This window comes from Rhinatrema bivittatum, chromosome 3, assembly GCF_901001135.1.
Source record: "Rhinatrema bivittatum chromosome 3, aRhiBiv1.1, whole genome shotgun sequence".
NCBI classification, from domain to species: Eukaryota; Metazoa; Chordata; class Amphibia; order Gymnophiona; family Rhinatrematidae; genus Rhinatrema; species Rhinatrema bivittatum.
Window position 1 is genome coordinate 237,892,126 of NC_042617.1, and position 26,606 is coordinate 237,918,731.

A 26,606-nucleotide genomic window follows, 5' to 3' on the forward strand; every position below is an offset into this window, starting at 1 on the left:
TAGATCTTGGAAATTTCCAATTATCCCCAGCAACTAAAGTGAGAAATCTGGGAGTACAAATCGATGAAAATCTAACGCTGAAAGCCCACATTGGAAAACTGATCAAATCTGATTTCTACAAACTGAGAATCCCAAGCCGATTGAAACTCCTACAAAGCAAAGCAGATTTCAGAACAGAATTACAATCTCTAATACTCTCAAACCTTGATTACTCTAATTCCTTACTACTAGGACTTCCTGCTAATCATTTAAAATCACTACAACTTCTACAAAATGGTCAGCTAGACTATTGTCTGGTAAAAGGAAATATGATCACATTGGCTCCCTGTACAGTCAAGAATATTATACAAAGTACTTACAATAATTTTCAACAACATTTATTCGAACAACGATCTGATGGGAATAACATTTAAACCACATATCCCCCCACAAATGCTCACATCCCAAGAGAAAGGACTTCTAGAAATCCCAACCATAAGAAACACTCATCTAATTCAAACAAGAGACAGGGCGATATCAATTACTGGCCCAAAGCTATGGAACTCCGTGCCTGAAGACCTTCAACAATATCAGTCAATAAGAAATTTAAGAAAGAGTTGAAAACCTGGCTATGCAGAAATGCCTACAGTCTGAAACCACCAACTCTCCTTAACTCAAAAAACTTAAATAGGTCCTGAGCCATACCTCTATACTCTTTATCCCCCTAAAATCTCCTCATGTTCTTTGTGTCTGTCATTGTTATTCACCCTTGTTCCCGACTGTTTACCTTGTATACTACTGAATGAACATCTACTTCAGTATCCCATCATTTTCCTATGAGTGTCAAACCTATTTATCATTTATTTTTCTCTTCATTTATTTATAAGTGTCCTGTAAACAGTTATGAACTAGTGATTCTCACATGGAATGGCGATATATAAAACACTTAAACTCTATTTCATACTCTGACTGCTGGTAGTACTAGAAATTAAATTTTGATTGTTTGGAATATTTCTTGGAGTAAGTTCTATTTTTCTGGTAAATGGGGTTGTGAAGCAAGAAAAATGTTGCAGTCATATGCAGGTATTTTCTCAGCGAAGGAGAACCCTAGATAGTTTATGACTTTTGCACACCCTTCTAGCCTCTGGGCTTGGGTTCACTACACCATCTGCTTGACCCACATTTCCCTCTGAACCCTACCTGAGAGACTGACACAGCTACTCAGGTGCCGAACTCTCTCACATTTTATGTGCCCTGGGGAGGGGGGAGGGTACACATACAAATAAACAAATCCATGTTAAAAAGCAGTACTTGGTTGTATGTTTTAGTACACTTGATAAATATAAAAACACGGGTCTATTTACTAGGCTGCCTTATTATACATTAATGCGAAATGTGGTGCTTAGCACTTGTTAAGTATGTGCTACTATGCGTTATTGGTAATGCTTAAGTGTTAGTGTTACCAATAATGCAATAAAATTAAGCCTAACACATGGAAAATATTAATGAGCTGTATTGCATAAATATTAGCTCATTAATATTAAAATAGCTTAAAGCATGTTGTGCTAAACCTGGTGACTTTTACATTAAGCTAAAAAAAAAAAAGTCAACTGTATTTCAAGAGGTGTAGTTAACATTGGCTGAGAGCATTTGCAGGCCAATGTATCTCCCGGCCTTGGCAAACCAGACCCTGTCTTCTGGCTGCAGGTTTGAAAAGGTGATTACCACTTGCCTACCCACCCCAACAACAATTTCCCTCCTGCGGAGCATCCTCCCTCCTGAGCAGATCATTCCCAGAAATACCCCTTCCCCCTCCTGAGCTGAAACACCCAGCAGAAACCATAGCTCATGCCCCTTATCCCACCATTCCTTCATGTTCAAAGCCATCAGTGTTTCAGTAAATAAGGTTCTTTGAGTCTGTGAAGATCTGTTATGTTGTACTTGACGGATGCTGCTTTTTCTGCTGCACCTCAGAAGTTGCTTTTGTATGCCCCTGCAAGCCTCCCCTCCCCCCAAAAACACACTACCATTTTCTATACTCTCTTCTCCTTGTTGCTCTCTGTATTGCACCATTTTCTTTTTTCAGCTCCAATCTGCAGACGCTGTATATTTGCCTATTGCAGGCTGGTCAGCTTTAACTTTAAACCATTCAAAAAAATCTAGTGAAATTGCCTTTGGTTTTTCATGCTTTTCCCACTTCTCTGTTCTGTTCACACACATTTATATGGTCTGGAACAGTGTTTCCCAACCCTATCCTGGAGGCATGCTTAGCCAGTCAGTGAATATGTATGAGATAGATTTGCATACACTACGTCTCAATGTATGCAAATCTACTTCATGCATCTTCATTGTGGCAATCCTGAAAACCTGTCTGGGTAGGTGGATCTGCAGGAGAAGTTGGGAAACACTGGTTTGGAATACTGTTTTCTATTTTCAATGAGGGTGTTCCGGGGGGTGGCTTTCAAAGTAGGCTCAAATTTTACATATTTTATAAATAGAATATGCACATACTTCAAAACATGTACCATGCTTTTACACCTGCTAATCAATTCTCTTCACTTTTGTTTGCAATTTTTGAATGAGAGGTCCGGAGCAAATGGTGGGAGGGAATGGGTGAACCGAGGAAGGTATGTGTGAACTGGTGTAGGTCTTGGTGAACTCCTACTATGCAGCTGACAAAATATAAGCATAACTTTTAAATGCACTTATGTGGGTAGCTAAGTTATTCACAGTGGGGTCAATTTTAAGACCCGCGTGTTTCCATGTATGTGCAGTTCCCAGGCAGCCCGCATTCATGTGCATGCATGTGTGGGCGGCCCGTGACTCGCACGTGCAGGGGGGTGGAATTTTCAAATTACGTGTGGCTATGCTATCGGCCTTTTTTCCAGTTCCCTCCCAACCTGCTCCAAGTAAGAAGTGGACTGGAAGAGATCTTCCCTACCCCTTCATCCCCTTTCCCCTCTCCACCCCAACCCCTAACTCCTACCTAGCTACCCAAACGTTTTTTATTTCAATACTTACTGCTCCTCCAGAGCAGAAGTATTTTCAGCGTGCTGTCCCGGCCCACACCCTGCTCCCAGCCCACCCATTTTGAGAGGCCCGGCACTTTGGCGTGTAACAGGAGTTACGTGTGTGGCTGGACCTTTCCGAAAATGCACCTTGCATGCATGAGGCCAGGCCATGCACGTAACCTCTGAAATTTATGCGCGCGAGCCTTTTAAAATTTGGAAGAGTATTTTTTAGTGTACAACTAAGTAGAAAATGTCTTTTAATCTCTGAGTAAAAATACTTTAAAAAATTGACTGTTCTGTATTTCAGTTCATTGTTAACTGTAAATCAGACTCATAAATTCTGAATTACCAAATAGGTTTTCTCAGACTTGTAACCCTTTTACTTCCAAATTTCACAACCAGCCACATTTCTGCGTATTTATTTTTCATTAATTGTGTTGATTGATATCCTTCTAGGATGCTTTCTACCACTGTCTTGCTGCTCTCTTCTACCTGAGTGCTGCAGTGTTGCAAGCTGTCGCTACAAGAATCTATCTGTCACCATACAAAGTTTATCAAGAAAACATTGCAGCAGTGGTAAGTGTTGTTTTATATGATTCAAATTAAAACACTTAGCAGTAGTCTTGATAAGTTGCATACTATTCTATGTGCTAGAACATGAATGGTTCTAGCACATAGCATGATATCATTACAGGATCTTTTTATTTAAAGTAAGCTGTTAGGTAAACCTCAGGCAGCTTTTGTAAACTTATATTATGAAAGGACCCAAAGACCTTTAGTTAATGGAAAATACAAGTTCTGTTATTAACTCGCAATCCTATTGGAAATAGCAGCATTCAGCCTTCTGAAAATGTCAGCGGAGGCGCCACTCGCCCCTGCATCATTCTCCATCTTGCTCCTCCATTTCCCTTCTCTAGACACTTCCATGTTACTACAAGGCCTTTTTGTCTGGGTTTTCTTTGAGTAGGGTAGTGGCTGATCAGAAGTTAGCATTACCCGGTCTGGAGGGTAGCTCCTGCTTGGCAAGCTACCTGAACTGTAAGCTGATTCAGCAAATCTGCATCATCTCCAGAGACAGCTTTCTTGGGGCCTGGAGAATAGAGTCTCTAGTTAGGAACATATATTCTCACAGGACAAGCAGGATGGTTGTCCTCACAAATGGGTGACATCGAGGATGGAGCCCAACCACGGAAAACTTCTGTCAAAGTTTCAGGAACTTTGACTGGCCCCTACTGGGCATGCCCAGCACGGCACTAACCCTGCAGCCAGCAGGGGTCTCCCCTCAGTCTTCTTTTTTCCGCGCAGCAGTAGCCACGCAGTGAAAGAGCTCTTGACCACATTCCTGACAGGAATTCAAAAGTTAAAAATTGAAGAAAATTTGCCCCATAGGGGTCTCCCTTCGACAAATTTTTTCATCAGCTAAACTTTGGTAAGTTTTTTACCGTTGTTTTAGTCGACTTCCGTCAACTTTGGCCCTTGAGGCCTGTTGTCAGTCGACGGTCCCGCGGCTAAATTTTTGGCTCTCCGCCATGGCATCGGGGTTCCGTCGGTGCCCGGACTGTACCCGAACTATGTCCATCACACACCCCCATGGAGTCTGCGTTTATGTTTGGGGAGCGAGCATGATGTTCTGACTTGCACCAAATGTGCTCTTATGACACCCAAGGGTCGTAAAGCCAGAATGGAGAAGATGGGGCTCCTCTTCCACGCTCGTACCCCAACGCCATCGATTGCATCGACGTCATCGGAACCGGCACCGTCGAGGTCTCACCACCATCGACAACCCTTCGGTGACCGCCCACCATCGATGGCTTCCCGGCCATCGACTCCCGTTCCTTCCCCTGATGATCGAGGGGATCGAAAGGAAAAACATCGCCATCGACGTCATAAGACTCGGCCTGTCGAGGAATCGACGTCATCGACCTCCGTACAGACTGAGCCACCGCCTAAAAAGCCTCGATCAGAAGTGGCACCGACCACTCCTGATTCGCAGGCACCGAGGCAACCCTCACCCCCTCTGGGTTTGGGAGCCGCGAACCCACCGGCGACGGTGGCCCCTCCGGCTCAGCCTCAGCCTCCCTCTCCCGTCGAGCCGGGTCTAGTTACCCCTGGTCTCCGGGCAGAACTGGACCGGCTGGTCCAGGAGGCCATTGATAAGGCGCTGACACGGTTCCAACCTCCTCCGGCACCGACACCGGCACCGAGCGTAGAACCAACCACCGAACCCATTGCGGCAGCACTGGCACCGCTGCTACACCGGATGGAAGCGCTCATTACAGCCCTTCCACAGGTGTTGCCTGGGTCACCGGCACCAGCACCGGTGAGACCGCTGTCACCGGTGGACTTTTCATCGGGTGGAGAAACACCGTATAGAATTCCCCCTTCGGGAATCGTTCCCTCGATGCCAGGACGTCCCTCGCCACCGATATCATCCTCGGGGGCAATACGTACCTCGGCTCCACCGAGATTTCCGATGACGGCACCGACTCCATCGAGGCCGACACCGGTTCCCTCGGTGCCTCCACCGGCACCGGCACCGATTCCATCGAGGATTTTCTCGATTCCCTCGGTGATTCCGGCTAATATCCCAGAGCCTCAACCAGGACCCTCCGGCATTCAACTGCCTCAGGCTCCTCCAGGTCATCAACCAGATCCCTATGATACTTGGGGTGATGACACCTCTTCTGACACCGATGATTTACCTTCACCACCCTCTCCTACAGAGAGTAGAAAGCGTTCTCCCCCTGAGGACCTTTCTTTCATAAATTTTGTGAAGGAGATGTCAGAGTTGGTTCCTTTTCAGCTCCAATCTGAACAAGATGACAGGCACCAGATGATGGAACTGCTCCAATTTCTGGATGCCCCAAAAATCATCACATCCATTCCCATTCATCAGGTTTTTCAAGAACTCCTTAAAAAGAATTGGGAATCTCCAGCAACTGTTTCCCCGGTCAACAAAAAAGCTGACTCTACATATCTTGTTCAGTCAGCTCCTGGGTTCCAGAAACCTCAGTTAGTCGTAGAATCAGCTCAGAAGAAAGCTAAACGACAAAAACCACACTCTTCCATACCTCCTACTAAGGACAACAAATTCCTAGATAGTATAGGTAGGAAGGTCTATCAAGGAGCTATGCTGATTTCCAGAATAGCTTCGTATCAACTCTATATGACTCAGTACAATAGAGTCATATTAAAACAGTTACAAGAATATGCAGATTCCTTGCCTGAGCAATTCCAGCCACAACTTCACTCCCTCTTAAATAAGGGATTTGAAGCTGGGAAGCATGAAGTGCGAACAGCTTATGACATCTTTGATGCTTCCACTAGGATTTCTGCAACAGCAATTTCAGCCAGACGATGGGCCTAGGGGATAATTTGTTTGGTGAACAAATTCAACAAATTGTTGCTGAATTGAAGGATCATCATGAGATGCTTAAACAGCTCTCATCTATTCCTCCTGATTTGCCTTCTAAGCAGCCATTTAGAAAAGACTCTAAAAAGCCTTTCTCCCGGCCACAAAGCTTTTATCCCTCATCAGCAAAGTCTAGGCCTGCAAGATCTTACCGTAAAGCTCAGCCTCGCCAGACCCACAAACAAAAGCCAACAGCAGCGCCACCACCTGGCCCTGCTGCAGGTTTTTGACTTTCAGCTAGAGAGCATTTGCCAAGCTCCTCTTCCATCTATACCAGTAGGAGGACAGCTGTGCCACTTTCTACAACCGTGGCAACAACTCACCACAGACCAATGGGTCATTACAATCATTGCACAGGGTTACCACCTCAACTTTCAGTCTCTCCCTCCAGACTCCCCACCTCTGCAGGCGTGGAGACATACCGATCACTCTGCTCTTTTAGAGCAAGAAGTTTCTCTTCTCTTACAATCACACGCTATAGAACCCGTTCCTCTCTTACAACAAGGACTGGGGTTCTATTCCAGGTACTTCCTGATCCCAAAAAATCAGGAGGACTTCGTCCCATCCTAGACCTACGGGCTCTCAACAAGTACCTTTACAAGGAGAAGTTCAAGATGGTAACCCTGGGCTCGCTACTCCCCCTCCTACAAAGAGGAGATTGGCTATGCTCCCTAGACCTGAAAGACGCATATACCCACATTGCGATCACACAATCTCATCGCAAGTACCTGCGTTTTCTGGTAGGCCAAAACCACTACCAATACAAAGTACTACCTTTCGGCCTAGCATCCGCACCAAGAGTCTTTACCAAATGTCTCATGGTGGTAGCAGCATTCCTCAGGAAGGAAGGTGTCCACGTCTACCCCTACCTGGACGATTGGTTAATCAGGGCCCCAACCCAGCAGATAGCTCGGTCCTCCCTGACTCTAACAATTCAGACATTGCTTTCTCTAGGGTTTCTTGTCAATTACGAGAAATCCTACTTAGTCCCATCTCAAACCTTATCCTTCATTGGGGCAGACTTGGACACCTTACAAGCAAAGGCCTACCTTCCTCTTCACAGAGCACAGACTCTACTGTCCCTCGCTCACCAGCTGCAGTTGCAACGCACAGCTACAGCTCGCCAATTCCTAATTCTCCTGGGACACATGGCTTCCTCAGTTCATGTGACTCCCATGGCACGTCTGGCCATGAGGGTCACTCAATGGACTCTCAGACACCAATGGACTCAGTCTCTTCAGCCTCTGTCCTCCATTGTTACAATCACAAACTCACTCCGTCTGTCTCTGGCCTGGTGGACAAATCAAGTCAACCTCCTACAGGGCTTGCCCTTTCTTCCGCCAGATCCCCGAGTCATCCTCACCACCGATGCTTCCAACATCAGTTGGGGAGCCCATGTAAACAATCTACAGACTCAAGGATTCTGGTCACTAGAGGAAGCCAAACACCAGATAAATTTCCTGGAGCTACGAGCAATCCGCTACGCTCTCAGAACTTTACAAGCTTGCCTATCAAATCAAGCAATCTTAATTCAGACAGACAACCAGGTGGCCATGTGGTACATAAACAAGCAGGGAGGCACAGGCTCCTTCCTTCTGTGTCAGGAAGCTGCGCAGATCTGGGCGGAAGCCCTCTCCCGATCCATGTACCTCAAGGCCACCTATCTGCCGGGAGTGAACAATGTATTGGCAGACCAGCTGAGCCGTGTCTTCCAACCACACGAGTGGTCACTCAATCCCTTAGTAGCGACCTCTCTGTTTCAAAAGTGGGGTTATCCTTACATAGATCTCTTTGCGTCCCCTCAGAACCACAAAGTGGACAATTACTGCTCTCTCATTCGGAGCCAGCACTCTCTGCCGAGGGATGCGTTCTCCCTCACGTGGACAACCGGTCTACTTTATGCATTCCCTCCACTTCCTCTTCTGTCGAAGACTCTCGTGAAGCTGCGTCAGGACAGGGGAACTATGATCCTGATAGCACCGCACTGGCCACGCCAAGTGTGGTTTCCCATACTCCAGGATCTCTCCATCCGCAGGCACATTCCTCTGGGACAGGACTCGTATCTGCTCACTCAAAACGACGGATGCCTCCTTCATCCCAACCTCCAAGCCTTGTCCCTGACGGCATGGATGTTGAAAGGTTAGTCCTTCAGCCGTTCAACCTTTCCGATTCGGTTTCTCGAGTCCTGATCGCTTCACGAAAGCCTTCCACAAGAAAATCTTACTCTTACAAATGGAAACGGTATACATCATGGTGCACTTCTCAGTCCCTTGATCCCCTTTCCTGTCCAATCTCTAAATTCTTGGACTATTTGTGGCATCTATCAGAATCAGGTCTAAAGACCTCTTCCATAAGAATGCATGTTAGTGCGATAGCCGCCTTCCATAGAGGTATTGGGGTGTCCCTATCTCAGTACAACCCCTGGTAACCCGCTTTCTTAAAGGCTTGCTCCATTTGAAGCCACCTTTACGTCCTCCGGCTCAATCTTGGGATCTTAATCTGGTTCTTGGCCGCCTGATGAAGCCGCCTTTCGAACCTCTGCACTCCTGTGACCTAAAATATCTCACATGGAAAGTGTTATTCCTCTTGGCTATTACTTCAGCTCGCAGGGTTAGTGAATTACAGGCCCTAGTTACCTATCCGCCTTACACTAAACTCCTGCAGGACAGGGCGGTACTCCGCACTCACCCTAAATTTTTACCTAAGGTAGTTTCGGAATTTCATATTCATCAATCCATCATACTACCTATCTTCTTTCCCAGGCCCCACTCCAACTCAGGGGAACAGACTCTGCATACCCTAGACTGTAAGCGTGCTCTAGCTTTCTATCTAGACCGTACAGTTACCCACAGGAAGAGCACTCAATTATTCGTCTCTTTCCATCCTAACAAGTTAGGTCAACCTGTGGGTAAGCAGGCTCTTTCCTCCTGGTTGGCGGACTGCATTTCCTTCTGCTATCAGCAAGCTGGCATTCCTTTCCAAGACCGTATCAAAGCACACTCTGTGAGGGCCATGGCAACTTCAGTAGCACACCTTCGATCGGTGCCGCTTCCTGACATCTGCAAGGCTGCAACCTGGAGTTCTCTCCATACCTTTGCAGCCCACTATTGTTTGGATAAAGCTGGAAGACAGGATTCCATCTTCGGCCAATCTGTCTTGCGTAACCTTTTTCCAACCTGAGGTACCAACACCCTTCCACCTTCCCGGTAGGGTGCGGATGCCCTTTCCCAAATTACACCCCAGTTGTTGTGCCTGTTGCACGCCGTTGGGTACATTTGGTGCAAGTCAGGACATCCTCAGCTCGGTACTCACCCATTTGTGAGGACAACCATCCTGCTTGTCCTGTGAGAAAGCAAATGTTGCTTACCTGATGTAACAGGTGTTCTCACAGGACAGCAGGATGTTAGTCCTCACGAAACCCGCCCGCCACCCCGCGGTGTTGGGTTCGTTTAATCTCTTTTTCGGCACTGCCTGTAGCTATAAAAACAAGACTGAGGGGAGACCCCTGCTGGCTGCAGGGTTAGTGCCGTGCTGGGCATGCCCAGTAGGGGCCAGTCAAAGTTCCTGAAACTTTGACAGAAGTTTTCCGTGGTTGGGCTCCATCCTCGATGTCACCCATTTGTGAGGACTAACATCCTGCTGTCCTGTGAGAACACCTGTTACATCAGGTAAGCAACATTTGCTTTCCTTCACAAAACCTCCCCATTCAGCCCAACTTTATGAATTTGAACACCTGTCCAAAACACTGTCATCTTCTGGAAGTGGGAGAGAAAATTGCAGGTAGCATGTCAGGAGAGGGGAGGAGACTGGTGAGTTTGTACCTTATTACTTCTGTCTACCTTGGAACCCTTGAAAACGCATCATTTGTTAAAATGGATTAACTTAGCTCTTCTTTCTCACTAGTTGATAACTGATCATCTATTTCTAGCATGGTGATGTCTATGTCTTTTAAGAATTCTTGTCCTAAATAACTTTCCCTTGTTTTTCCTGTTCCCAGGGCACCCATCTCAGTATTCCTTTTCTTAAGCAGGTTGATGTGGTAAATGTGTGTGTTTTTCTTTTGTGTATCCAGCTGATACGCCTTTATAATTTACTGGAATTTACTTCTCTACAATCTCCTATGTCCCTTGCCATCTGAGAAGATCATTGTTTCCTAGTAGCCCTAAAGGAAAAAAATGTGCTACAAAGATATGACAGCTTGCTAAGGATTTAAGCTTATTTATAAGTTAACTCAAATAAAATCCTATTAGCAAGGCTGAATTCCATATGACAAGGAGTTATACAGGGTGGACAAAAGGAACATTTGCACCAAGAGACACTCAGTATTGTGGAACTGAGATGTTATAATAAAGAATACTTCAAATTGAATAAAGAAACACTTACCAGAGACAGCAGAATATGGTAAGCTTGTGGAGTGAGTGCAAGACATTACAATTAGGGACCTGCCTTTGTCCATAGATAGGGCAATTGTAATTATCATTTATTTTGTTATTTAGCTAGTCTCAGTCAACAATAAGACGTGGACACATTCACCTAGGGAACCCAATGATTCATAGCTTGTGGAAGATAGTTGGTCGCAAGGAGTTAGTCTCTCTTTTTATATTATTTATAGTATAGCGTAGTAGCTAAAGGAGAAGACAACAAAAGAGACATTGACTGAAAGGAAAAAGAAGAAGATAGGAAAGAAGAAGAAACAGCAATCAGATAAGTGTGTGCACACACCATCACTATACAGAAAGAAGAAAAAATATATAAGGGACAGAATAAAGACAAATAGATATTAAAGAGACAGTAAAGGTCATAATAGGAAAAGACTGAAAAAAAAGAAAGAAAAGTAAAGAAAGAAATGCATGTGCTATACTTACCAAGATAAACTCCAAAGGTCCTGCTTACCTGAAAAACATAAAAAAAGCACAAAGACCCAATTTCTTATATAGTATATTAGTAGTATTTAAAGAATCGGTTTATTGGAAAAAAATAAATAGAAAATATTGCACTTATCTGATATTTTCTCAGCAGTAGTTGATAGATAACAAGTTCTAAAAAAAAAAACCCAGAGAAGTTAAGTATTATAAATTGTCCGTGTGATTTAAGTTTAATAAAAACAACACACATTGGATAGAATATCTGGTATAGTGAATTTATTATTTTTAATCCATTCCCTTGCTCTTTCTTTACCTCCGCTCTCCCTCCCTACTACTGGGAGACTAGATTGGGTGGGCTACGGGCCTTTCTGTTTATACATAATTGGAGAGGGGGCTTCTGGAAGTGACCCCTATTCACCCCATATTCCCTGTAACATCAGGGAAACCCAAGTGTAACACTCAGCTAGGGACACCTAACAAAGTGGGAGGGGATCCCATCTCACTAGGGTGGTTTACACCTAGACTCCTCTTTAGGTGAACTTTTGGTTGAAATACCTACCAGGCATTTTCTGTCAGTGTAGGGCCACCCTGAAATTAATAGAGATATTGACTGGGAGTTTTGATCAAATTGAGGATTTTTTGAGACTAGAGGTGAGAACCTGGAGCTTCCTGGAGATGGCAACCCCCAAGATCTGGAGGCCAGGAAACTGAAAATCTGTCTACTTCCATCTAAGAAAAGAGGCTAAAGTGACAATGCTCTCTCCAAGAAGATATTTGCCTGTTCAGAGAATTTTGGCCAGACCTTTGGTTTTGAGGAGGTTCTTTATGCCACCCCTCCTCATTTGGGGTTGGGGCTGTATCAGCTCATTCCTGGGATTTGGACCTTTTCGTACTGAAAGATGATATACTTAAAGAAGAGAGAATGACAATATCAAAAGACCCTCCCTCCACAGGATCTTCATCCCCTGGGGCACAGGCACAGTCTGGGTAGACACTTCAGATCAACTGAGGACTCCAGTAGGACTGTTCTTTGCTGTAAGGGGACCCTATGCAGAATAGAACTTTCCCCAAAGTTTGGGTTTTCTGGCCACTCAGTGAAGAGGTGCTAGGAACCCATCCAGGAACCTGAGTCAGTTGCACAGAGAGAAAGGACATTTATCTGTATTTTCATTTATTACATCATGGACATTCATTACTTTTTGAAACAATCATTAAAAGCAATGTCAGGAAGTATTTCTTCATGGAGAGGGTGGTGAATGCCTGGAACGCCTTTCCGGAGGAAGTGGTGAAGACCAAAACTGTGAAGGATTTCAAAGAGGCATGGGATAAACACTGTGGATCCATAAAGTATAGAGGATGTGAATGAAGTGAAGAGGCATGGGGGCGGCTTGCGGGAATGACGGCTACTACCTGGAGATTAATATCCTAATTAAATAAACATACACACGGTTAATGCGACTCCAACATTGCTCTATGCTTCAACGGCAAAAAAAAAAAAAAAAAAAACAGTGGAAAAAAAAAGGATTTGCATCCACAAAAAAGCAGGGGAGTAGCTTGCTTGATACGGCGGTTACTACCCCAAACCAAATTAGCCTGATACTTCACGTTCAATGATATCCAGCATAGTTCTCTGCTTCAACGGCAGGGGGAATGATGAAAAGATCTCTGCTTCAATGACAGGGGGAATGATGAAAAGATGATTTAATTCGGACAACAACCAACAAGGACTGAGTTGCACAGGCTGGATAAACATGCGTGGGAGTAGCTAGCTATGGCGGCGGTTACTACCCATAAACAATTAGCTAGTTACTTCACTTAGATGCAGCTCCAGCACTGATACTTCACTTAGATGCAGCTCCAGCACTGCTAACTACATCGATGGCAGGGTGGAAGGGAAATAGAACAAAAAAGTCACTTGCAAGGGACAAGAGAAACAGATAAGTATGGGGAAAAAAAGTGAAAAGCTTGCTGGGAAGACTGGATGGACCGTTTGGTCTTCTTCTGCCGTCATTTCTATGTTTCTATATTTTTGAACATCCAGTTCTGTGTCCTGTTTCAGCTGTCCCAGGAAAGCTCCTCCACCCCCATCAGGTAATTTATTTTATTTTAAAAAATTGTTTTTGCCGAGATTGTACCTCCCTAGAGGTAGTATTGGTTCTTATTGAAAGTGATTTCACTTTTAGAGATATCATAATAGGCCTTCAAACATACTTAATGGCATTCATATGCAGAAGTATGAAAGTGAGCAACCATTCTCAATCTCAGTTCTTAAGCTAGGCCAATCATTCCGACGAATAAAAGGAATAACTGGAAATCTATCAGTGCATGAAGGTAAGCTACAGAATGTGCAAACCAAGAGAAGAAACTCCTTAAAGAATTAGATAAGCAAACAAGGAAGGATAATTGGCAGAAGCATAAGTGAAGAGGGAAGTACAGAGAGTTACTTCAGCCACCGCACATGGATCAAGATTTGACACAGCAATGGTTGAAAAGAGGTGAATTTAAACCTATGGAAGTGAGATTGGTAATTGCAGCACAGGGTAATGCACTGCAGACTAAATGGTTCACAGCCAGCATAGAAAAGACTGGTAAAACGGACAAATGCAGATTCTGCAGAACAGAAATGGAAACGGTTACACATCTTGTTGTTAGAAGTAATGTGTTGATGTCAGAAGGCCTGTATACAGAGAGACATAAGGTAGCACAGCTTCTTCATTGGTGTAATGTATCTGGTGGTGGTGGACCCTTGGTGCTGTGGCAGAGTTGGTGCTGCCTAGCGGACGACCCACTAGACCCACACTGACACCTGGCGGACATGCCATGGTAAGCCCAGGATAATTGCATTGATTGCTTTGGGCAACACGTAAAGGCTGATCTGCTCTCTATGCAGGATTTCTGTTTGCATGGTCAGCGGTACTGTGCGTCTTGTAACATATCAAGGCAGGGGTTTTTCGTAAATGGAGGAGATAGAGAGTGGAGTGTCTAGGGGAACCATGGTTATGCAGTAATATTGGACCAGAGCCTCATGGATAAAGCTGCCTCCAGTGCTAGTATCCAAAAAAGCAAGAGCATGACAAGAGTGTTCCCTAGAGACAGCTGCACTGGGGCTAGTAGTTGTGGAGAGGTGCAAGGATGACCTAGGGTCAAGGCCGGTACTAGCTTTTTTGCTGCTCTTTGCAAACCATTACTTTGCTGCACCCCCCCAAATTCATTCAGTCTCTGTCTCAGGCCCATGAAATAAAGCCCAGCTCCTTCCTGCAATCTATATTTTTAAAATCTGACATATCCCCTTCCCCCCAGAATCCATGGATAGTGAAGGAGGCTGAAACAGCTACTATCCCAAAAACACTTTAGGACAGTTCTTCAAGTACTAATTTCCACTAGTACAGACTACTGCAACACACTATAATACTCACTGGCAAGAGCAAAAGAGATCACATCACTCAAACACTGGCCGAGCTACACTGGTTACCAATAGAGCAGAGAGTACAATATAAAACACTATGCATTATTCACAAACTAATCAATGAAGAAAAAGCTGACTGGTTAAACACAGCGCTACGCTTAAACATACCCCAGAGAAATCTGAGATCAGCCAACAAAGCTCTACTAACCATCCCCTCGGTAAAGACAGCAAAATTAACACAAGTTAGAGAGTGTGCACTATCATTGGCTGGTGCAACATTATGGAACACATTGCCAATAAAAACAAGATTACAGAATGATCCAAAACTCTTCAAAAAAAGTTTTAAAACATAGCTATACAGAAAAGCATTTTACAATGAGAACAGAGAATAAGAAACACGGAACAAGGTTACCGAGATGCCTGGTCACACATTCTTTTACATTCTTTTATTTTTATTCTCAAATGATAGTGTTAGAGAACTTCAGTTTAAACACATTCTTGTATGATTACCTTATTAATCATATAAATGGACAAGATCCATGTCACCCATCTTATACCTTATATTATATATGCATGTACCGACACTAATGGCACTCTCATAGATACATTTTTTGTAACCAAACTAAATATACGTGCCTCTATGTAAACCGTTGTGATGGTGCTTTACTAAACGACGGTATAGAAAAGATTTTAAATAAATAAATATTAAGTACGCTAGGCAAACCTTACAGCCTTGCACAAGTGCCACCCACACACACACATGCCCACACCCTTTACAGACACACTGTTGCATTGGAGGTGGACCCTTGGCCCGAGGTGGGGTTGACGCTACCCTTAGGGCAAGCCCTAAGGGTCCCCACCATCGGGAGGTGGAGCTGACTAGGAGACGGAGACTGACTGGAGCTTCACCAATATCAGCCCACGCTCCCCGCAGGTTGAGCCCTGGGGTGCCAGGGCCGGCTGGTCTTAGGTGGGCCTCCGTCAGACGACTCCCAGTTGAAGAAGTGGTAGGTAGCCAGGGACCAGCAGAGGTATCAGGAAGACTGAAGCAGGTCCGGATGAGGCAGGGATCCAGAGACCCGGGCGCAAAGGACGGGCCAGGAATAAGAACGGGTGACACCCGGGTAGTAGAAGGCCGGAGCCTGAGAGAGCCAAGTCCAGGGAGATACCGAAAGTGTGGTCAAGAACAGGCTGGCGTCAGGGCAGGCAGCTGAGCTAGGCAAGGTACAGAGTTCAACAGAGCGAGGGTCAAAGCCAGGGGTCAGTCCATAGCGTAGTCCAAAACATAGCAAGGGTCAAAGCCAGAGGTTAGTCCTGAGCATGGTTCAATACATAGCAATGGTCAAGTCAGAGATCAGTCCAAGCAAAGCTAGGAAGGGACCAGGAACGAAGTCAGGAACAAGCAACGAGCACACGACAATCTTGGAGACATGTTGCCAAGGCAAGGAACTAGTGGCAGGCCCTGCCTTAAGTAGCAGGGCTCAGTGATGTCATCATCCAGGACCGTGGGTTAGTTTCCCGTCGCGGCCCCTTTAAAATATGGCAAGGCATGCGTGCCTAGAGGCAGGAGGTAGCTAGACAGTGGCGTCTCCCCACTGCACATGTAGGGAGACACGCCGGGAGCTGGGGAGGTCCACAGTGGAGCCAGGAACAGCCGAGGAGGCAATGGAGGCTCGGGAGCATAGACGGCTTCCCACAGCTGCGAGGGAGGATGGGCCAGGACCGGGAGATGGGCGCCGGAGGTGAGTAGGCCTGGTCGCGGGCCTGCCGTGGATGGGACACGCAGCACAAACACAATTAAATTATGCATTTATAACAAATTTTACATGACAAAGAACATTCAAAAGCACAGTCTTCTGAAGCAAAAATATCACTTACAACATGCATATTTACATGCACTGCTGTGGTGCCAACCAGAAAACTCTGCGAAAGAGATACCTGGAACTCCTATTGAATTAGACATTTTGTAATGTATATTGGGTGTGGGCTTAGCCCTCAGAAAGCCATTATTAAAAAGAATACATTACAATATAGTAAACCTCCCATACCAAAACAACCCTAACAACCTTATCTATGAAAAGGCAACACTGCACATATTACATCAGTTCCTATAACTCCAATAAATGCTCTTATTATGAAACCAGGGGCCTCATTTTCTAAAGTATCGCAGGTCTGCGATACTTTAGAAAATTGCACTACTGGGGGGCGGGGGTTGACCCAGGGGGGCGGTCCTGTGCTAGCCGGCAGAGATCGCACCACGGAGGTGCGATCGCTACCGGTTTCGCACCCAATAGCGCCACCATAGAAGGTGTAGTTATTGGGCGCGAAATAGGACACGAAAAGGCCCTTACATTTTCGCTGGCGGCGCCGTCTTCACGGAGTTGGCCCTGGTGACGCCCCAACTCCTCCTTTTCTGGGGCCAACTCTGCCCCGATTTAGATAGCGCAGGCGTGTACTACCTTAGCAAGCTATCGCAGGCTTGCGCTGTTAGCGCAAGCCTGCGATAGCCTTAGAAAATAAGGCCCCAGGCTGCTATAGATCCCTACACAGAAATTACATGCCAGCAAAATATCTCACCTCGGTCACAAATGCAGAACACAGACAGTTCCTCACAAAACACAGAATAAAGAAATCAGAAAGTATAAACACGTGCTGAGAAGAACTGAAGTGGAACCCACAACAAGCCAGCCTCTATATGCAGAGCAACAAAGGAAAAACAGAAATAATACCATTCTTCATAAAACATTAAATAAATAAAATCAAGAAATATAAAACATCATAACAGAAAAATTATAGTCATCAAAAGAATAAATATTTCAAACCAGTTAATGAATAGAATATGCAAAATTTCCCAAATACCAATAAAATATTTTAAAATATCTGATGAATAAAAAATCCAATAATTAAAAAATGTTCTATTTTCCCCAAGAAATTAAATATTTAAAATGAGTAGATACATCAAATTACACCCAGTAATTAAAACTAATAAGGATTAAAAAATATCCTGCTCTCCATACCTGAGATCTTTGATTTCCAGTCACCCTGAGATCGTTGTGGATTGGGGGAGGTAGGGCAGCACAGATTTTATCTTATCCTCACACCACGCATAATATCTCATTCATTCTCTTACACACTTCCTCTCTCTCACATATATAGGCTCCCTCTCCCTCACAGATACATTATATGTGTGTTTGTGCATACTTGTGAGAGCCTATATGTGACACACAGGCTCTCACAGGCACCAAACATACACAAACACACAGGCTGTCACACAGACACATTTACAGGCACACAGGCTCTCACAGATAAACAAACACACACAGAAACATACTGGCTCTGACAGAAACACATACACACACACACTCAGACTCATAGACACTACTCAGGCTCTCACACGCACATACAAGCTCATATACACAGCCTCCTGTTCTCATCTGGTCATGGTGGGAGGAACTACACCAAGGTCTGGCAGGCCTCCTGTTATCATTATGCTGTGGTGGGATGAGCTCCACCACAGGCCACCTGTTGTCTTTGGTTCGTGGTGGGATGACCTCGACCACAGCCCCACAGACCTCTTGTATTTGGGCCATGGTGGAATGAGCTCCGCCACAGCCCACGAGCTATCCTGCTTGTGGGGGGAGGGGGAGTGGAAGCTGTGTACGCCCGTGGGTAAAAATGGCTGTGGGGGTGTGTGCTGATATGCAAGGCTAGGCCTCTCATTTTCAGCTGCTGGCAGCCTCGCTCTTTCTTCAACTGTTGGCAGGTTAGGCTACACTGGTGGTCCTGTAGCCTCTCCTGCTTCTGCTGGCCTCGCCCCCCCCCCCCCCCCCCCGAGTGTACCACTTTGTAAAATGCACAGTATGCATACCCGGTCATGCCAGGCTCGCCTAGGGTGGCCTCCCCTACCAGGCCTTTAGTCTCCCGGCTTGTTCAGGCAGCGACTTGCCAAATGCTCAGTTGCTGCGCAGTATAAATGGAGATTAAGGGTACGGTGCCTCTGCTTCTCCTCAGCTGAGAACCTGAAGCAATCCATCTGCATGGTTTCTACTGGTGATGGTCCTGACTCCGGATTTGAGTGTGTGGTTATAGGATGATGGAAATTTGGAGCAAAATGAATGGGGTGGCAAGCCAAGCTTCTCTCTCTTTGGCCCGTTCCTAAAACCTCAGGTCTAGTCATACGGCTAGGTTAATCAGGCCCTCCAAGGTACCTGGCAAGTTTCCGGCAGCCAGTTCATCTTTAATATGCTCCGAGAGTCCTTGTTGGAAAATCACAATCAGGCTTCTACTGCCCCACTGAAGTTTGGAGGCCAGAGTGCAGAAATACACCGCATATTCACCGCATATACACCACAGAATCCCTCCCTAAAACTCTCACCTACTGGGAAAACTGCCTTCAATCTATTAACCGCCTTCTCACCAGTTTGAACCTGGTTCTCAATGCGACCAAGACAGAACTCCTTCTCATCTCCTTTGACCACACGGCCCTAACCCATCCGACATCTCCCAACACCCAGATCACACAAGTAAGGGACCTAGGAGTAATCTTCGATAACCATTTGACTCTAAAGAAATCCATCAACAACACTACCAAGGATTGTTTTTATAAACTACAGGTTATGAAAAGGCTCAGACCCCCTCCTTCATTTCCAGGATTTCAGGACTGTGCTCCAAACCACGCTCTTCTCCAAAACAAACTATTGCAACGCTCTCTTCCTTGGGCTCCCCATTTCCTCCATCAAACCATTACAGATGCTCCAAAATGCAGCGGCTAGAATCCTAACCAACAAAAACCAAGGAGCACACATCACTTCCATACTCCGGAACCTTCATTGGCTGCCAATAAAATACAGAATTTTGCACAAGGCCCTTAACACAATTCACAAAACCATTCATAATCAGCAATAACTAGACCTTCAGATCCCTCTCAAATTATACTCATCCTCAAGACCCATCAGAGAAGCGTATAAAGGTACCCTGCAAGTCCCCCTAAAGAAATCCACGCGTCTTATCAACCACCAAAGAACGAGCATTCTCTACAGCGGATCTGGCCATTTGGAATAACATGCCCACAGACCTCAGGCTAGAACCTTGCCCTCTAACCTTTCGAAAAAAACTTAAGACCTGGCTCTTCCTCCAAGCCTTCCCTTAACTTTCAAAACCATCCATTTTCTACCAGACAGGACTCTGCTTACCTGACTAGGCACCCCGCCTAGTTTAGGCTTGATATTTTGCCTCTGTTTCTTTGTTTCGTTATTTAATTTATTCAGTTTTGCTGTCCTTTGTCTCTGGCTAACTTAGCCCCCAAGTTACTACCTCCTTGTTATATGTAACTTTCGCCTCTTGTTAAATGGTTGATTAAGTTCTACCCCTTGTTACATGTAAACCGATTTGATTTGAATTTATTCATGAAGGTCAGTATAGAAAAGTGTTAAATAAATAAATATTCCCCCTTCAGACCAGGAGCCTTGCCTAATCTGATGCCTTGGAAGTTGTACAACCAGGCTCATCAAATATTTGCCGTAACTCTTGCAAGAAATGTGCCAAATTCCCTAAGAGGGGGTCATCCCTTTACCAAAGGGATGAGGCCCAAGCCAGCGCTATGCCACCCAGCAAGGAAAGAATATAAGTTTCTTTTACTTGGTCTGTCAGAAATCAAGATGCCTGAAACTCTAATTGCATCCAAAATTGTTTGAGTAAGCCTCTACAGTTTCTGGGATTGCCATCATACCGCGGAGGCAGGTAGAGTCTGCAAGACAGGTGCCAGGCAGAGGCTGCAAGACACATACTAGAGCAGGGCTGCAATGCCCTGAATGTATCTGGCAATAGTATTCAGCTGATTTTGCTGTTGTTGAAGCTGATGTGCTAGGCCAGCAGAGGCAGGAGGTGAGTCTGCCGAGCTCATGGCCTCAGCAATCTGTGAAGGGTAGCAGGCCTATGCACCCTGTAGCAGGACAATATGGAACTTCACCTTTACCAGCTGCCTCCTCTGCAGATTTTGCCCTTGGGTTCTGATGGCTGGCAGGACTTAGGAGAGTATCTAGGGTGGTTGCGATCACTCGAGTCCAGAGAAAAACTAGGGTCAGGGCAGTCAGCTAGTAAGAATAATCGGAGCCAGATCCAGGCGGTAGGCAAATGTGGACATGTCCAGGCAAGGGATCAGATCCAAGTTGTAGGCAAAGATGGTCAGGTCCAGGCAAGAGATCAAGATCTGAAGAGACAAGTCAAGGGTGGACAAAGACATTGAAGTCACTGAATGAGACTAGGCAAGGCTGGACTAGGCAAAACTGGAAGGCAGAAACCAGGAACACAGGAAGTAGAACACATATTACAAACAGGAGACCTCTTGTTGAGGTGTCTGTCTGCTGCAGCACTGAGACTTAAATAGGAGTCTTAAGTGATGTCATCAGGAGTCATCGGTACTCAGGTTTCCCACCATGGAGCCAACAAGAGGTGCCGTGCAATGCACGTGCTTAGGAGGGTTGTGCCGGCGATTCTGTCACGAAGATGGGTCTAGAGTCATTGGCAGCTGACTGGGGCATGTGCAGGAACACAGGCAGGAAGGCAGGAATGCAGGAACACTGGGACAGACAAGGAAACAGGTACGCAGGAACAATGGCAACATGCAGTAAAGACCAAAAGACACATCAGGAGACCTGTTGTTGAGGCGTCAGATGCTCCTTTAAAGGAGCTTTAAATAGAGAGGTGCTTGATAATGTAGAGCACGCCATGGCTGTCTTCCTGCCATGGCTCCTTTAATAAAAGCAACTTTGTGTCCACGTGCATCTAAGTAGAGCCAGAGAGGTGGTGGCATGGCAGTGTTGTACCGTGTGAGGTTCAGCTGTTGGTGACGTTTTGACCACGAAGTTCTGTCAGTGGCTTCGGGGGCTGAGTGAGGTGGCTCATGGGGACTGTCCTGCGAGCCGCCAAATGTAAAAGCAGCCCCCATCCAAAGCCCCCTTCCCAGTCTTCTGGGCTTGGGTTTCCTGGGGAATCTCCTGTGGAAGTCACGTATGAGCCGGGGGACAAGGAGATTGGGAGGTTGGCACCAAGGAATTTTCTTCAGGCCCATAGTTTTTCCAGGCAATGAGATATTGGAGTTGATTCCTAACCCTGCGAGTGACTAAGATCTCTTCAACCTCAAATTGAGTATCCTCCTCAACAATGATGTCGGAGGACTTGGGCGGTAGTCTGGATGGCCAAGACAGAACTACTGGTTTTAATAGCAACATGTGAAATACATCATGCATACTGAGTGTGGAAGGTAGTCTCAGTTGTAGGTCACATTCTCAATCTGTTGGACCATGGGAAAGGGTTTCATAAACCTTGGCGCAAACTTGAGGAATGGCATCTGGAGTTGCAGTTTTTTGGTGCTAAACCATACTAATTCCCTGGGCTGGAGTTGGGATGCAGGGCAACTAATTTTGTCAACTTGCCTCTTGGAACAGGCTACTGCTTTCTTTAAGAGGTGATGCGTTGTCTGCCAGAGGTTGTGTAGTTCGTGGCTCACTAGGTTGACTGTAGGGCAGGTCACTGAAACTGGAATAGGCATGGGTATATGCAGGTGACAGTCAAACACAATATAGAAGGGTGAAGCCCTAGTCAAACTGCTTATATGGTTATTGTGGCAGGCCTCCACCCAAGGGAAGAGGGAGGCCCAGTTGTCTTGTTGTTGGTTCCCGTATGACCTATGGAAACCTTGAGGGTTTGGTTCACCCACTCTGTCTGTTACTGTAAGGGTGATACACCGATGTGAAATCCAGGATAATACTAAACTTGCATAAACCCTTCCAATAGCATGCCATAAATTAAACTCCCTGGGCTTAGTTGATGTGGGAGGGAAGTATGTACAGATGAAAGACATGCTGAATAAAAAGCTTAGCCAGCTTGGGCTGAGGGAAAGTCTGTGAAGAGATAAGAAGTGGACCATGTTAGAGAAGTAATCTATTACTACCCAGATTGATGTTTTGCTGCTAGAGAGAGGAAGGTCAGTGATAAAATCAGTGGCCAAATGGGGCCATAGTTCTTTGGGGGCTGGCAGGGCTATAATTGGGTCAAGCTCAAGAGCTCTTGTTTGCAACACATACTGGGCAAGAGTCCATGTATCATTTCACATCCTGCTTTATCTGGGGCCACCAATAATGGCAAAAGACCAGCTTCAGGGTCCTGGTGATGCCAGCGTGACCTGCCAGGTGAGAGTCATGAATCCAATGCATCACTTGCTCACAAAGCCATTGTGGGACCAATGACTTCCTAGGTGGGACTGGCACTGCGGCTGCTACCTGGATCCTTGCTGGGTCAATGATGTGCCAGGTGGCTCCAGAGAGTCTTTGGTGTCAAAGGAATGGGACAGAGCATTGGTCCGCTGGTTTTTCTCCGCTGGACAGTGATATAACTCGAAATCAAATGTGTTGAAAACAAGGACCAGCAAATTGCTGAGGATTCAGCTGCTGAGCTTGCGACAGGTATTCCAAATTTATATAGTCGGTGTAGATGGTCACCGGATATCTGGCGCCCTCTAGCAAGTGCCCCCACTCTGAGGATGGAGGCATCTACCTCCAGCACAAATGATCTGGCACGGTCCGAGTGGTATAGGCAGGGTTTCTATGTAAATTCTTGCTTAAGTCCCGTTGAATGCCTGGATGGCCTTTTCATTCCAATTCCAGGTATCAGCACCCTTTTTAGTCAGGGCTTTTAGCAGTACAGTCAGAGAAGAGTAACCATGGACAAGCTGTGGATAATAATTCATGAATCCAAGGAACCGCCTCAGGGCCTTGAGGCCTACCGCTAAGGCAATTCCAGGTAATAGCCTTTAGCTTGACCAGTTCAGGAGATAATGTATCCTAGAAATTGCAACTCCTGCTCAAAAGTACATTTTTCTAACTTTACATAGAGACTGTGTTCACAAAGTCATTGAAGAACCTGCTGTACATGTTGCTGATGTTGGTCCAATGTCTTGGAAAAGATAAGGATATCATCAAGGTACACGATCACATGGAAGCGGAGAATAGAAGCAAAATAGAAGATTGTGGAAGCATTACACAAGCCAAAAGGCATCACGAAATACTCATAGTGCCCATTACTGGTGTTGAAGGATGTCTTTCACTCATCGCTTTCTTTGATCCTGATCAGCTTATTTAACCCCTGGAGGTCAAGACTGGTGAATATCCGCACCCCCCTGAGGTGGTGAAAAAACTCATTGATGAGCAAAAAAGAGGTAGTGATTCTCTTTGGTGATAGTGTTGAGTCCACGATAGTCGATACAAGGCCTGGGTGACTCAATCTTTTTTCCCCCCGAAGAAAATCCCAACCCCAGCGAGGGATGTAGACGGGAGAATAAACCCCCTCTCCAGGTTCTCTTGGATATACTGTGACATTGCTTTGATCTCTGGGGTGGCGAGAGGGTAAATTATCCCCCTAGGAATCATCATCCCTGGGAGGAGGTCGATGGTGTAATCATGGGAACAGTGTGATTGGAGAGTTTTAGCTTGCTTCTTGCTGAAGGCGTCTGCATAGGCTGAGTATTACGAAGGCAGGCCTGGTAGCTCAAGAACCATCGCTTGAGTAAGAAGGATAACTGGCTGGAGCCTGGATGTGTATGACAGGAAATACCCCATATGGAAATTTGCAGAGTACCACAGTTGATATGAGGCTGGTACTGCAGGTCCAAGATTATTTATTATTTACATCTTTTTACTATACCGACGTTCAAGATGAAGATTCTTATCACACCAGTTTACATTGAACAGAACCTTGGAAAAGTTACAAAATAACAAGTATCATTGAACCAAATCTGGGAAAAAAGTTACATATAAAATTATAAATCAAATGTGTATAAAATAAATATAAAATAAATCTCATTGACTGCTGTGGGCAGAACATATAGGCTGATTTGCTTCCAATGGAGCAGACCAGTCTGCATCTGGAGAGGCACAGTGGACAAGGTAACTTGGTCAGGCAGGGGTTTGCCTGAGATCAATAATATAGTGAGTGTGGTCCCCATCGGCTCTGAAAGGATGCTATGTTGGCATACTAAAGCTTCCATGATGAAGTTACCTCCAAGCCCATGTCCAGGAAGGCTTCCTCATGGATCCAGATATTTTTAATAGATAGACCAGAACTAGTATTTGGGGAGAGGAGCTGGATAGACTTAGAGTTGCTTCTCCCACTAGCCCTAGGTTTGAGAGTTTCACAACTTAGCCGGGCAGTGAGCTGTGAAGTGCCCCTGGCTAGCACAATATAGACAAAGATTGAGGCATCTCCACCTCTGCTTCTTCTCTGGTGAAATCCTGAGACTGTCCACTTGCATGGGTTCCTCCGATGGGCCTGTTGGCCCTGGGGTCTGACAGGGGTCACGGAATGTTGATAACTAGAAGTCACATGGGCAGGGCATCGGAACAGACCAGAACAGAAGATTGAGGCGATCACCAAACCTATGAATCCCTCCAAGGTGGCTGGTGGGTCTCGACCGGCCAGCTCATCCTTAATGTTTTCGGACAGGCCCTGTCAGAAGATGGCAATCAGGCTGTCCTCCCTCCTTTGTAGCTCCAATCCCAGTGTCCGGAAGTGGACTGCATAGTCCCCAACTGACCTAGCAAGCAAAAGGTATTATGGCTGTGCTAGGAAGAATCTGTTTGCTTTTCTTAATTTATTTTTGGTGGTGTGACTGCACAGCCACACCTACCCACCAGCTGCAACTGGATAATAGTGATTCATGGATCCAAAGTTTAGCTGGTTGAGTAATCTCAGTAATGCTAAGGGGATTCACATTTACAACTGTGTATTACTATTTAAATAGACAAATATATAGATGGCATTTTTCAATAATCTGCATTCACTTTAGTATGTGCATACCTTGCAATCAATTTTCAAAGAGAAACCACCCAAGTAATTTATCCTTGAAAATTATCTGCACTTACAAATGGCATATGCTCTTTGCATTAGCCATTTCTGCGGCAGCAGGCGAATTGGAGGGAAACTAACACATGTACATTTAAAAACGCAAATGTGTGGTGTTTACACTGCTGACCTAAATAGGCCTCTGGGAATGTTTCTTTTTTACTCAGCCAAAAGTATACGTGTTGTAGAAGCCCATGTGTACTTTGAGCTGCAATGAGGACATTTATTTAACTGATTAATTGCCTTATGAAAATGTTCTTCACAGTACCTAATTTTGACAATACAATAATTTTTTGTTTTCTTTTGTTTTAGGTATTTGCATATCTTGCCACTTTGTCTTATGTGGTCCATGCTGTGGGTTCTTTGCTGAGGTGGAAGAAATCTTCCTAAAGCCTAATTTATTGTACTTAAGAATTTTGTTTCAAGTTCTATGCATTGAATTGTGATTGTGCATCCTTTCCATGATATTTTTATATGACCAAGCTACTCTATGCAACTTTATATGTTAAATATAACTATATACTCTCAGGGCTTTATTTCTTGCAGTACTGGTTGATATTCACATTATGTGTATGGCTTAAGATTGAAAATCTGTAAGAATTTCTTTTGTACCTCATGTGTGTGTATGTGTGTAAAAGGTTCAACAAACTACAATTAAACTAGACCATAACCCATATCCAGAAACATGAGTTAGGATTTATTAAATAAATATCAGGCTTTTTAGGTGTTTTCCTTGGTAGTTCTGTGATTTTATTTTACTATTTTCCAAATCCTTGCTTGTTTCAGTCCATATTGCGTTGCTCCCTACAGACATCTTGCATTCATTTCCCACCAGGGTTGTTTTCTCTCCTTCTCACCCCTGCTTCAGGAATAGTACTGACTGCCTCCTATGTGTATGCATAATTATCACTACTTAAAGAAATGATACCCTACACACAATAGACCCCAGTATAGCCCTTCTTTTAGTGTCTTGAGAAACCTATTAGCTTATCATTCTACATATGGAGAAGTGGTAATCACATAAGGAAGTGCACAGG

General features: G+C 45.1%; 1 protein-coding gene across 2 annotated transcripts in view; it reads left to right on the forward strand.

Moving 5' to 3' along the window:
* MAL (mal, T cell differentiation protein) overlaps positions 1-26,301 on the forward strand; it is a 187,749-nt gene extending 161,448 nt beyond the window's left edge. For both annotated transcript variants that reach the window (XM_029594336.1, XM_029594335.1), the window contains exons 3-4: positions 3,447-3,566; positions 25,882-26,301. In XM_029594336.1, coding sequence (XP_029450196.1) covers positions 3,447-3,566; positions 25,882-25,959 — 198 coding nt within the window. In that variant the 3' untranslated portion in view covers positions 25,960-26,301. The remainder of the gene's footprint in view (positions 1-3,446; positions 3,567-25,881) is intronic.
* The last annotated feature ends 305 nt before the right edge of the window (positions 26,302-26,606 follow it).